This window comes from Cydia splendana, chromosome 7, assembly GCF_910591565.1.
Source record: "Cydia splendana chromosome 7, ilCydSple1.2, whole genome shotgun sequence".
NCBI lineage: Eukaryota > Metazoa > Arthropoda > Insecta > Lepidoptera > Tortricidae > Cydia > Cydia splendana.
Window position 1 is genome coordinate 13844833 of NC_085966.1, and position 13028 is coordinate 13857860.

The following is a 13028-nucleotide window of genomic DNA, read 5'->3' on the forward strand; positions in this document are numbered from 1 at the left end:
TGCTCCTTTGGTTGCGCTATTCGTCATATTAGCTTGGCTAAAAGGTGTTCTCTACAGGTTCAAAGACCTATCACAAGAATCCTCGTTCAATTTCTGTCTTTAGTTCTTTTATTTTGCGATCCTGTGCAGACCGTCAGTACAGCTTGTAGGAGGTATTTCTAAGGCTCTATTTCCCGTACGTAGTCGCCAGTTAAGAACAAATCCCCTGTGGTCAGCGTCATTACGTAAAACGTGCCCTGTCTAAGTCCCTAAATTTTGCAATAACATTAAAAGTTCCTCATGGCTCCACCATAAAAAAAAAACAAAAACTGAATAATAATAAATAAAAACGAACTTGCACATGAAATTAAGTACACGAGAATCAGTTGAGATCGACCTGTAGAGGAAAACACCAGCCCACCAACATACGATAACGATCAAACGGTCAATTATATGAACAAAAGTTTTCGTTTGCACCCTGAATAGGTATTTTAGTAAAATAAACATAAAACATATGGTAAATAATGACTGTTGATTTATTTATTTCTGTTTTTCTTTCACGAATAAAGTGCCGACTAATCGGCCATTTTTGCCGACTAGTCGCCGACTAATCGCCGACTACAAATGTGGCCGGATAGTCGGCTTTCCCGACTAGTCGCCGACTAGTCGGTACATCCCTAGTTCCGTCCCAAAATGCAAAAAACGGCAAAAAAAAACGGTCACCCATCCAAGTACTGACCCCGCCCGACGTTGCTTAACTTCGGTCAAAAATCACGTTTGTTGTATGGGAGCCCCACTTAAATCTTTATTTTATTCTGTTTTTAGTATTTGTTGTTATAGCGGCAACAGAAATACATCATCTGTGAAAATTTCAACAGTCTAGCTATCACGGTTCGTGAGATACAGCCTGGTGACAGACAGACGGACGGACGGACAGCGAAGTCTTAGTAATAGGGTCCCGTTTTACCCTTTGGGTACGGAACCCTAAAAAATGTCAAATAGGTACCCTAAGGGATTTGACATTTTTGTGTCAACTTGATGATGAGTTTATGAGTAGTAAGGTGAGGCATATAAAGCCTACTAATCTAAATAGAAATATTTTTTAAACTAATCAGGATATTTTATTAACACAACTTCCGTGATCAGGATATTACGTAAAACTCACTCAATATAGCTTTCTCATTTATTTAAGTTTCTTCATATAGTATAGGTACCAAAATAGTTATAAATATATTACGGCACTCTTACTTTGAAAAAGAAAACTAAGTTGAGCAAGAATAAAATAAGCGAATTGTTATTCAAAACTATTTAATTTGTCAAGCGTAGTACAGCGCCCGCAACTCATCGCATTTTTGCCTTTCCCACAAAACTGTGATAACCGTTCTACACAGATAGTCCAATTTGCAATTCGTATTGCACCACGGCCATCTATTGTCGCTGAGTTTAGAAAAGAAGGCCGCGTATAAGTCAAGGAGGTGTTTGTTGTCTGTGACCATCCTTGTGACTAGGTTGTCCATGGATGCCGGTGATAGGTCGGCAAGTTGGAAACGTTGCTTCAGGTCGTAGAGCAGGAACCAGTGAGGTCGTCGGTTCGGCGTCAAGTTCGCTTCGGTTAGGTTGTAGACGTAGTTCACGATGTTGGTTGGTTCCTGAAGTGAATGGAGATATGTCAATATTAGCAAATCATTTCAGGTATAATGGTACACATCAGGTTTTGTTGGTCAAACTACTAAGGTAAGGGAACAAATCAGTTGCCGCCCAGGTTATTTACACTCAAAGAAAAAAATCATGCAATTAAAATGGTAGTTACTAAATTAGTGAGTTTTATTAAGACGCCGTCATTGACGGTCATTGTCACTACATCTTATAACATACCGGTCAAAATCATAACCCTCCTTTTGCGTTGCCGTAGTCGGGTAAAAACAAAGTCCTCCGCCGCGTCTCTGTTTGTGTGTTTGTTCGCGATAAACTCAAAAACTACTGAACGGATTTTCATGCGGTTTTCACCTGTCAATAGAGTGATTCTTGAGGAAGGTTTAGGTGTATAATTATAATTTGTTAACCTGTGCGATGCCGGGGCGGGTCGCTAGTTATTTATAAATAGTTCCAATTACTTTATTCACATCTTTTCCATTGAGCAGGTATAGGCTACATATAGTAACAGCACCAGTCATGGGACATTTAAGAGGAAATTTGGAGTATTTATGATATTTCCCTTGTACATGTAATTGGTCTTCCGCTTAGCGTGTTAAAAGATGAAAGTCCTATCCGCCTTTCATGTTTTAGGCGTGTTGTATCACAGATACTGCAATGAGTTTCCACATAATTAACAAATTAAAACTATGCTTTTTTTCTCCAGTCATGGACACCAAAGCTCCAGTAATGGGCCCCCGGTAATGGACGTGGATCCAGTAATGGGCCCCCTATAATGGACATTGCTCTATCAGTATAAAATATTGAAATGGGGAATAAGTTATGGCAAAAAAATCAATTTTTGGTATAAGCTTTTATCGCTGAATGTATTTTTCTTTCCACAGCCAATTATTATTGTATTAGATTCATCGAGACAATTCTAATATACCCAAACACAATTAGTTAGGGTTTATTGCGATAAAGTTCCCATGGCCACCTCCTGTCTCCATCATCAGATCAAGTCCATGTTATCATAATATTGCATTATCATCCGATTTGCATACTCAATTACGTACTTACACAAAATTTCAACTGAATCGGAAATCGAAAAGTGGGTCAAATCCAGCTACCAAGATTTGACCCACACTAACTAACAAGGCAAGTCAAATAAAAGTTTGGAAAAACGATATTAATTTATCCTAAGTCCGAGAATACCTCCTGGGACATATTTCGTAACTACATTTTACTTCTGTATTGTTTAAAACATGAAATTATGGCATGGCAAGCATCATTATGTCAATTGTCCCATCATAGGAGGTATGCAGTTTTACAGCTCCTATAATGGGATTGGGCCAAATACCACTATTTTTTTACATCTGTGGAGTCACAACATAGTGTGTTGTATACCTTATCTCATGGTAAATGCAATTAACAAAACACATTCTAGTTTTCATCAAGTATTAATTAATTAAAATTTAATAAATTAACTCACCTCTCTTAGCGAAGTTGTTAAGAATTTTTAGTGATATTTTTTTTCAGTGGCACGACAACTTTTGGGTTGACGCACATTTCTTAAAAAATAACCGAATTTAATAAAAATTCAAACATAATCAGCTCTAGGACTCTTATTTATGATAAAAATATATGCAGTGTTTATAAACTACTTTTATATACTTATTTTAGAGGAATTGTGTTTTTTTGTCCCATTACTGGTTCCGTGTCCATTATAGGGTATCTTCTTCTTCTCAGCATATTTGCGTCCACTGCTGAACATATGCCTCTTTCATGGATTTCCATGTTGTTCTGTATGCGGCGGTTCTATGCCAGGTCGGCCCTGCCGTCTTTCTAATGTCGTCCGACCATCTGGCTCGTGGTTTTCCGTCCCTCCGGCTTCCCAGTCGAGGTCTCCAGAACAGTACTCGCTGGCCCCATCGGTCGTCATCCCTGCGGCAGATATGGCCGGCCCATTCCCACTTCAGTTGCGCAATTCTTTTGGCGATGTCGGTAACTCTCGTGCGTTGGCGAATGTCCTCATTTCGAATTCTGTCTCGCAGGGAGATCCCGAGCATCGCGCGCTCCATGGCTCTCTGTGCCACTTTTAGCTGGCGCACCCTTCCGACGGTCAACGTCCATGTCTCGCATGCGTAGGTCATCACTGGGAGGACGCATTGGTTGTAGACCCTGGTTTTCAGTGACTGTGGGATTTTGGACTTGAAAACATCGCCTAGCTTTCCAAATGCGCCCCAACCCAATTGAATGCGCCTACTAATTTCGGCATCCAAGGGGTTACCGTCAAGCGTTATTTTCTGGCCCAAATATACGTAATCGCTTACTCTCTCCATCGTTTTGCCTTCCAATGAAATGGTTGCCTTTTCAGCGGTGCTCATCCACTTTGTTTTCTCCATATTCATTTTCAGGCCAACTCGCATCGATGCCTGGCTTAGATCATTGAGCATGTGTTCGAGATCTTCAGGTGTCTCTGCGAGTAAAACAATGTCGTCAGCAAAGCGTAGGTGGTTTAAGTACTCTCCATCTATCTTGATACCTCTGCCGTCCCAGTTACAGTGTTTAAATACATCTTCTAGTGCATTTGTGAAAAGTTTTGGAGATATTACGTCACCTTGACGCACTCCTCTTCCGAGTGGTATTGAGGTTCTGGAGCCTTGAATTTGCACTGTCATTGTCGCTGAGCGGTAAAGGTTTTTCAACAGCTGGATGTATCTGTAGTCTATTCGGCAACGTTTTAAGGAGTCAAAAACTGCCCAATGCTCCACCGTATCGAACGCCTTCTCATAATCCACGAAGGCAAGGTAAAGTGGTATATTGTACTCAAGTGACTTTTGTATCACTTGCCTTACTGTGAAAATATGATCGACTGTACTAAAACCGCTCCTGAAGCCCGCCTGCTCTTTAGGCTGGTATTCGTCCAATCTTCGTGATATTCTCGATGTGACAACTCGTGAGAATACTTTGTACACTTGGCTTAGGAGGGCAATAGGGCGGTAATTCTTAAGACTTGTCTTGGGGTAGGGGATAGGGTATACTACTATAATACCTACTTGGTTTAGGTACCATTTCGGAATATGTGACTTTACATCGCGTGCAGAAAAGTGGAAGATAAGATTATTAGGATTCGAAGATACCTATATGACTGCATTAAGGTACTTACATAGGTGACAGGATCGAACGTCGCTATTTTATAATTGAGGTTATAATTGGAGTAGGTGGTGGCGCCGCCGGCGCCCCACGCCACGCTCACAGCCTGCCCCTCCGGGTTGTAGAATATCTTGAACTCGTCCGTGTGCGTGTGGCCGTTGAATTCACCGGTTATTGTTGAGGCGAACCTGCAAAAACAATAGGTAACTTAGTGCGAGTCAAACATCGGATTTGTTAGATAGGTAGTAATAATTCTTTACGTAGGTTAGGTTTAGGTATTCGGTACTAGCTAGGTACTAAGGTATATTATCTATTCTGTAGTTGAATCCCTCAATTGATTTAGATGTGTGCATTTGGTTACCTGTTAACAATCTTGTTGTATTCTCTAGTCCATGTGTGCGTGAGGTCGGACACGCCGGGCGGGATATGTGTCAATATGTGCACTTTCTCGCCGGCCAGCTCTGCCTTGTGAAGCTCGTTCACAAACCAATCCAAGTGCTTTTTCGCATCGAGAGGGTCATAAACTAGCCACCTGAAAATTGTATTTTGTTGCAGTCTAAATCTAAATCGATTATCGGTAAATATAATTATTATAATGGTCAAATAAATTCCACATTCAGTAATACGTAGGTATAAGGCCGAGCTCCGTCACATGAGAGGCGCGCTGGCGGGGAAGTTGGAGTTTAAACACGACCCAATAGTAATTATACTGTTAGCTGTTAGTAGTTAAACTGTTAAGTACTTATGTGATATTTGGCAATTGACATTTACTGCTGGACGAAGGTCTAAGATAATATGTGGAAGCTTGTAATTTGCATATAGTAGATAAGTCTATTAACCTATGTATATTAGGCAGTAAGCATCCCGAATAAAATAAAATAAAATAAAAATAAAATAATAAATCGTGCACTGCCGTTACTTAGCAGTTTTCCACAATCTTTTGGTCCAAAATTTTTAGAGGCATTTGCACGTTTTGCGTTCGCTGGTCATATAAATTGGTCATCAGCTCACCAATTATACTTATAAGCCACGTTGTTATTGAGTGAGATGGCCCTCAGCCCCGGCCTGACAAGCACGGAGTACTCGCCGCGTTCTAACAACGTGTCTTTGGCGCCCTCAGGCAAGTAGAACTCCCATTTGTCGGCTAGAGCCTCGTACAGCCAGGTCGTGTTGATTTTGTCGCCCGTCACGCTTGACGGGGCAAACCTGTGGAGGGAAATTTTGGTTAATTTTCTTGTTTATCGCGTCACATGTTATGTCCGGTTCAAAGGACCAATTTATAATTTTCATGAGAGCAGCCTGCGCTGGGTTAAAACATGCTTCTGGAAGTATGTAACTACTTAAATATGCCTATAGCTGTGTATAAGAGCCCTTTGGATGTAGAAGTCTTCGCGTTATCGTACAACGCTAAATGCGACGTAGGCATCTTAAGACATACGACATTATAGAGAAGGCAGATACTTGATTAAAGTACCTACTACGTATGAACAAATACCTAATAAAATACTTCTATACTTAGTAAATTCATCTGTAGGTACCTTCTGACGTGCTATCATAAAGTTACCAAAATTGCTAAAATTTTCCACAAGTGAAAAAATTCGGAAACTTTGTGACATTTTTGGATGGGGAACATAATTTTTGCATTTCCAAAATGGTAATTTCCTTTAGTGTTTTTTATTTAAATTCTTATAACTCATCTAACTGGTTAGAGTGGTTAGATGTTTCACTTACTGGTTAGTCGGTTGTGACTCGTGGTTGCCAACAGTGGACACGACCAGCACATGGTCGCCGAAGCTGCTCCTGATCTTGTCGACCACGTGTTTGTTCATTTCGTTTATAGCCTCGTACGTGGTCTCCCAGACGAAGTGGTCGATGCTGTCCCCAATGTAGTACACTACGTCGACGTTCTGAAATGGTTTTGTATGAATTAGGTATTTTTGGATCACGGTCTTTAGAGACCTATCCTTTTCACGTCTTCAATCAAGCATCGTTTTATAAGTATCCTAAACAAGAGTTGTTCAAGTTTTGAGAACTAATAGGGGGTATTACTGCAATGTTCTGCCGCCAGAGTGCAGCACTAAGCTAGCTAGTATACCCTAGATTAACTTATATGTACATACTGTGCCTTAAACTGTTTTTTGACAAGTTTTCACAGACAATCATCATATATATAAAATTGAAAAACCAGAACGGGATAAAAACGAGGGAAGAAGCGAGATGGCGCCTTACAAATTTCTAAAAAAGTTTTTGACACGTTTCTCGAATACGACGCACGTATGATAAGAAAAACCTGTTCAAATCAATTATCTACATATGGGAATAGAACTAGACCATAAAAACTATCGCTTCCGATGCGTATTTAATTTACAATAAGGAAAAGAAATTTTCATAACAATCTTCATCGGCCATTTCTCGGCAACTCTCGGTTGCTTTCGTTTGGCGGTGCTACAGATTAGACCAAATAATCCGTAAGTTAAAGTAAACTAAATTATGTTTGTCATGTTGGTATACAGGTATTTCTGAGATTTTTTACACGAAGTAAAATAAAAAGTGCTGCCGACCTCAACCTTAGTCTATAGAGCCCATACGAGTGATTTATGTCATATATGACTTATCATTCTTATCAATCAAAGTAATTACTATATTATTATTATCAATTTGTATTTTGTTGTTTTAAATTTATTTTTGAGTTATATTATTCAGATTAACTTTCACGGCTTCGGCAAACATTGCCATTCGTCCGGGGAACGGGCTAAGAATGCTGAGATGGGCCAAAAATACAAAGTTGATAGTAAGTTATGTAGGTAGATTAAAGTGCATGTTCAGATGTTATTGAGCGACCTGATAAAAATAAGCAAATGTACAGTCAGCAGTCGGCCAAATATCGTAATATAATTTTGTTGCCATAGAAATAAGGATGTGGTCCGATATAGTGGCGAAATATTGAGAGACAAAAGCGGCTAAATTCAGTGGTGGCTCGGACACTTAGAGATAATGGGAGAGGATCGTGCCGTGAAGAGAGCGCAGGTACTTGGGACAACAAAATGGGAGACGCCCGAGTTGACATCCTAGGTACCGCTGAAACGACGTAGTTGCTCAAGACCTGCTCAACCTCGGCCATGGCGACTGGCGAGAGCTATCGCAAGACCGAGAGGACTAGACTACCTATGTTTGTATGAAAAGGCGATTTAAGGGCGGTGGTCGTCCATATTCGTCTTAAGGCGAAAATTAATCTAATGAACGTTTTTGCAACTAGGCTTATAAGAACAAATAATAATTTTATCTTGAAACAAGTTTTAAATAAATACGTGTACTTAGATGAAAAAATATAATCTTGCCTTTTATCAAATCACATCATTTTTTGACAAATTTGCGAATTGAGTTATCCAAATAACGGCTACAAATAAGAAATCCCTATCACAGTTTTAAACCATGGCAGGGTTGAATACATAATAATGTCGGTATTTAACTAAACATAAGACGAACTCTTTATTTCATTTACGCGAGTGGAGCTGCGGGCCCGTCTAGTAAAATATGACATTGATGCATCAAGGCGCTTTGTTAACAATGGGCCTACCTTAGATAACGAAATATCGATTTTCTTGTTTCGCGGAAAACCCCCAGATTGTGATGGATAGTAGTAGTGGCGCCCTCTACGCAGAGTTTTGCGTAATATTCCCTATTATATTTTAACGTACTGATTGTTTATATAGGTACAACGTAAGGGATCTCGATAGTCATTTTATATGGCGCAGTCGGCAGGATCAACAACGATAAATCATGAGAGATCTAAACGATCTTCGTGAAATCCCAGATATGTTTTATTTTATGTTTCCTAGGAAGGGTCCCTGTCCACAAACCGAGATACATACTGATTAGAGTAGAGTAGACTTAGTAGCGTGAGTAGCGTGACCTTTGCCCATACTCCATACTCGGCTAAGTGACGTAAGATGTTCCCTTCTGATGATGATGGTGGAAGATGTGCCAAAGTGACCAAATATCGCAACACATCCTTATTATATCTATGGTAACAGGGGGTGATACGATATGGCCAAAGTAAACGAACCTGGTGTGTTTCAGCAATCCTGTCGACGACGTCATCGTAGGCCCAAATCGGCGTATCGCAGTTCCTATAGTCTCCCCAGTAACCGGCGGGGGCATGGTTTCTTCCGGGCAGGAACCTCGTTTGCGTTAGACCTCGTGTTTCTCTATTAAGATAATGTAATACATGTATTGCTTTATGTAGTTCAAAACGAACATATTACTGAAGGGAAGGGAACGGCGAAAATAATAACTAAACGGTTGAATAAAAAAGTTTTTAAGCGTTAAAAGTTGTCACAGTATCCATCGCGCTTTTAAATACGAGTAGGTATGTATACTGTTTACGTCGCATTATGTGCCGTTAAAACAGTGCTTTTTCTGTCTAACCCACCGGAAACATTTACACGTAACATTCTCATATTGTTTTCTTTATTAGGCTTTTTGGTTGTATTTAATATTTAGGTCCTACTTACCGTATTTTCTGAGACACACTTAAATCCAAAACAATGTTATCGTCTTTTCTGATGAAAGTTTGTTCGTATATCGAAGTGCTGGAATGGTACTCGAAGGCTTGGGAGGTGGTCTGGCCCTTTCGACAGCAGGTGGGCTGGCCGCAGTACGCGGCGCCGTAGGGCTCGTACAGGGGGTCGAGGTGGGCATCAGTGATAAGAGCCACGGTGAGAGGCGTGGTGTCTGTGGCTGGAGTCTGAAAAGCAGGTTATTACATACAGCTTATTCCTAGTTCCTTCGTAATTTGTTAATCCAGTCTGCGCGGTAAATATATCAAGGTCATATTGTCTCATAGAAAACATCGACGTTTTATCAGCTGAAGTTTGTAACGGTTTTTCCTCCGTATTTTCACGGAAACGTACGAACGTTTCCTGTTATTTTAGGCGGTCTCGGTACAAAAAGTACTTAGGTTGACTGAAGTAGCATGACAAATACAAACGTTCCCGAGAAAATACGAAGGAAAACAATTATGCACTGCATCGTATCTGTACTATGGGACCCAAAACCACCAGAAAAATATGGTTGTCTGTAAAGTCGGTTTACGGACGATAATTTTGCGTGATAACGTCATAAGAAAACATTACCATTATATTACGTAACGTTACCATGGAAATCTGTCCACAACGTGACACTTTTTCGTGCATGCTACCGGTGTTCATCGATTTATAAGACGTTATCACGTCAAAAAACCTTGTTATACGTTGTTGTTCCTGGTGGTGAAAACGTTTACCAGAGATATTTAAGACTAAGAAGTTTTAAAACTTTTTCTACAAAGTTCTGCTCCAAACCTACCGCGTCGACAGTGACAGGATCAGGCAGATCGACCTGCCATTCGAACCTCGGGTCGGTGTAGACGCAGACGTTAGGGTCGCCCGCCGCTTGCAGGATCAGACCACAAAATGTCCTCGGCGTAGCTTCAGGGGTGTTCTTTATTATATATGTTAGAATTGGCTGAAAAAAAATCGGTGTTAGAACTCTTTCTATACCTCCTTGTATGCCGAGGATTTCTCAAGGGACTACGTATGGGGCTTCAGAAAAAGGAGTGTACAGTCACCTAGCTGCAATAATATGTTAAGGCAGTTAAGGGGCCCACTGATTAACAGTCCGCCGGACGGTATCGGCCTGTCAGTTGTTCGGAACTGTCAAAATTTTGTTATAACTGACAGGCCGATACCGTCTTGCGGACTGTTAATCAGTGGGCCCCTTTACACAACGAAGGCCGCAATAATATCTGACACAATATTATTTGTAGAGCCATAAGAGCGTGTCACATATTTTTGCGGCATTCGAAGAGTAACAGGGTTTTAAAGGGTCGGCAACGCGCATGTGACACCTTTGGAGTTGGAGGCGTCCATAGGCTACGGTGACTGCCTACCATCAGGCGGGCCGTATGCTTGTTTGTCACTACCGTGGTATTAAAAAACCTACGACTCAAACGGATTTATTCATGTCGTTAATTAGGTATCTACAATGCACCCGTGAGCTTCTGCAATCTTTACATAATTTAACTAAATACCTAAACATAACCTTACCATATTTAATCCGACTGCGCCTTTACACACATCGTGGCTCTCGATGCCTATGGACGTACAGAGAACCGTGATGGACTCAGACAGTTCCTCGTCGCTCTGACCCTCCTCCACGCCAGAGAATAGAGCCGCGAAAGCAGACCGACAGACTAGGCAGTCCAGGGTCTGAAACAAATGTAGGTACTTAAAGTCCTATATTTTGTCCTGGTAGCTGTATTAAATACCCCGCATAACCGCATAAGCACATGTATAAACCAATAATATGCATGGTCAACGCAGTTTTGCTTGAATATTAGTTTCTGGGCATTGGAGTTTGAGTGACAAAATAAATAAACTTCTCGTAGAGATACACGTAATATATGTACCTACATAGGTACCTACTACCTATGTAGATAATCAAAAACCCTCTTTAGCGCCACTTGCACCATCCCACTAACCCGGGGTTAACCGGTTAAACCGTTAACCCGGTGTCAAATTGTACTGGTAACCATGGTAACTCCAGTTTTAACCGGTTAACCCCAGGTTAATGAATGGTGCAAGTGAGCCTTAAAGGTTAATGCACTTTGTACAGAAGTGATGTTCGAAATTATCTGTATAAATATCGAATGCATCAAGTACCAGTGCAAATATTATCTGTTGGCAAAACTAGCTTTTGTCCGCGACTTCATCTGCGTGGAATTAGTATAATTTGGGTAGCTTTTTTTTAAATCCCATCTGTTTTTTATTGATTCCCCATACAAACTTACATCCGCTTTTCACCCCCCACTAAGGGATGCTAATTGGTCAAAAATGCATAAACATTCTTTATTTCTTACGAAAAGTTAAATAATAAAAGTCTTATACTTAATCCGTTTTTAAAGAAATTGATACCCTTTACAGACTTCCACCCCCCCCTTTTTTACACGCTTACGGGATGATTTCGGGATAAGAACTATTGTTTATCCTTCCCCACAACTCAAACTTTTGATTCCCCATGCTAAATTCCACCCCCTTTTTCACCCTCTTAAGGGATGATTTCTGGGATAAAGTCCAGAATCCAGTGCCAGTCCAATGTCAGACCAGTGCCAGTCCATGCAGTGTCAGCCCAGTGTCAGTCCAGTATCAGATCATCTATACCTAATCTATATCTCGAGTCTTCTATGAGATCTTCAAATCTATATTGTCATCAATTGAGAAAACCTTTGCAATCAGGGAGTGACTGGAAGTCACGACGTTGACTCACAAGAGCAACAAAACTAGGTACTCATAGACTATTTTACTAGAACCACTTACCATTCTAGCATTTCCTGTGTTCTCAAGCGACCTCGCAGTCACATATTCAGGCATACGCAGGATTTCAAACACATCGTTCATCTTCCTGGTTTCTTCCTCAGTCAACCGCTGAGTCACGAACTTTGTGAACAAGTCTTCCACCTCATCTATAAGTGGATAGAGAGGATTTTATATCGATTTGTATGAAATGAGCTATCTCTTATACGATACGACGTTTTCGATTTTGCAGGGATTCGTGTGTCATCATTTGAAATGCCGGAACTTTTGGGTAAGTTTAGGTTGGTTTAGGGCTCTGATAAAGCGAAATATTTACTTAGACTCTGCAGACAGCCTAATGTTATTTTGCACAGAAATACAAATTCTCTCTCTCTCTCTCTCTCTCTCTCTCTCTCTCTCTTATTATTATTGTATACTGTATTCCGTGATATTTTGCGATTAACCTAAAAATATCAAAACTGGGAGTAAGAATCTACCAGATCTCGCTCGCAGCCGGCCCACATTTATCTACAATTCTACAGGACTGAGCTCCATTTTGCTTCAAGAGGATCACTGTAAGATAGCCGTTCCCTAATATAGACATTATCTATTACTGCTTTGACATATCATAGTTGGCAAAATTGTAGAACTTACCATGGGATACAAGATTGGCGATACTCGTTGCCACTATCATTAAAATCACAAGCACATTCAACCCCGCCATAGTAACGAATAATTATTACGTTGACATGGATGGCGCCCGACTTTTATAGGCTATCACCTAGTCATTGAACTACTAAAATTCTTGAAATACTTCGCGCTCGCACGACATGCGGGCGTTGCCACTGATTACCTATAGTATATTAACTTGTCGTTACATATTTAGTTTATCTAGCTAATCCATCAGAAATTATCAATAAAGCCCTTTCTGCC

At 40.5% G+C, this 13028-nt stretch overlaps 1 protein-coding gene across 1 annotated transcript; it reads right to left on the reverse strand.

Annotated features, from left to right (window-relative positions):
- Positions 1-1270: 1270 nt before the first annotated feature.
- LOC134792208 (sphingomyelin phosphodiesterase 1-like) lies at positions 1271-12953 on the reverse strand. Its single transcript, XM_063763453.1, has 11 exons — positions 12750-12953; positions 12120-12265; positions 10851-11012; positions 10111-10269; positions 9282-9514; positions 8834-8975; positions 6499-6674; positions 5779-5973; positions 5129-5299; positions 4781-4955; positions 1271-1628 (listed from the first exon to the last, which is right to left on the reverse strand). The coding sequence occupies exons 1-11, from the start codon at positions 12817-12819 to the stop codon at positions 1296-1298; spliced, it is 1962 nt and encodes a 653-aa protein (XP_063619523.1). The 5' UTR covers positions 12820-12953; the 3' UTR covers positions 1271-1295.
- Between the last annotated feature and the right edge of the window lie 75 nt (positions 12954-13028).

What these genes read in the sequence shown, in the direction of transcription:
- LOC134792208 (XM_063763453.1), bottom strand. Translation starts at nt 12,819, where the DNA reads ATGGCGGGGTTGAATGTGCTTGTGATTTTAATGATAGTGGCAACGAGT. An exon ending in CGCCAATCTTGTATCCCATG is followed by an intron (nt 12,266 to 12,749) that starts GTAAGTTCTACA and finishes ATCCACTTATAG; the next exon opens with ATGAGGTGGAAGACTTGTTC. An exon ending in ATCCTGTCACTGTCGACGCG is followed by an intron (nt 9,515 to 10,110) that starts GTAGGTTTGGAG and finishes CCTGCTTTTCAG; the next exon opens with ACTCCAGCCACAGACACCAC.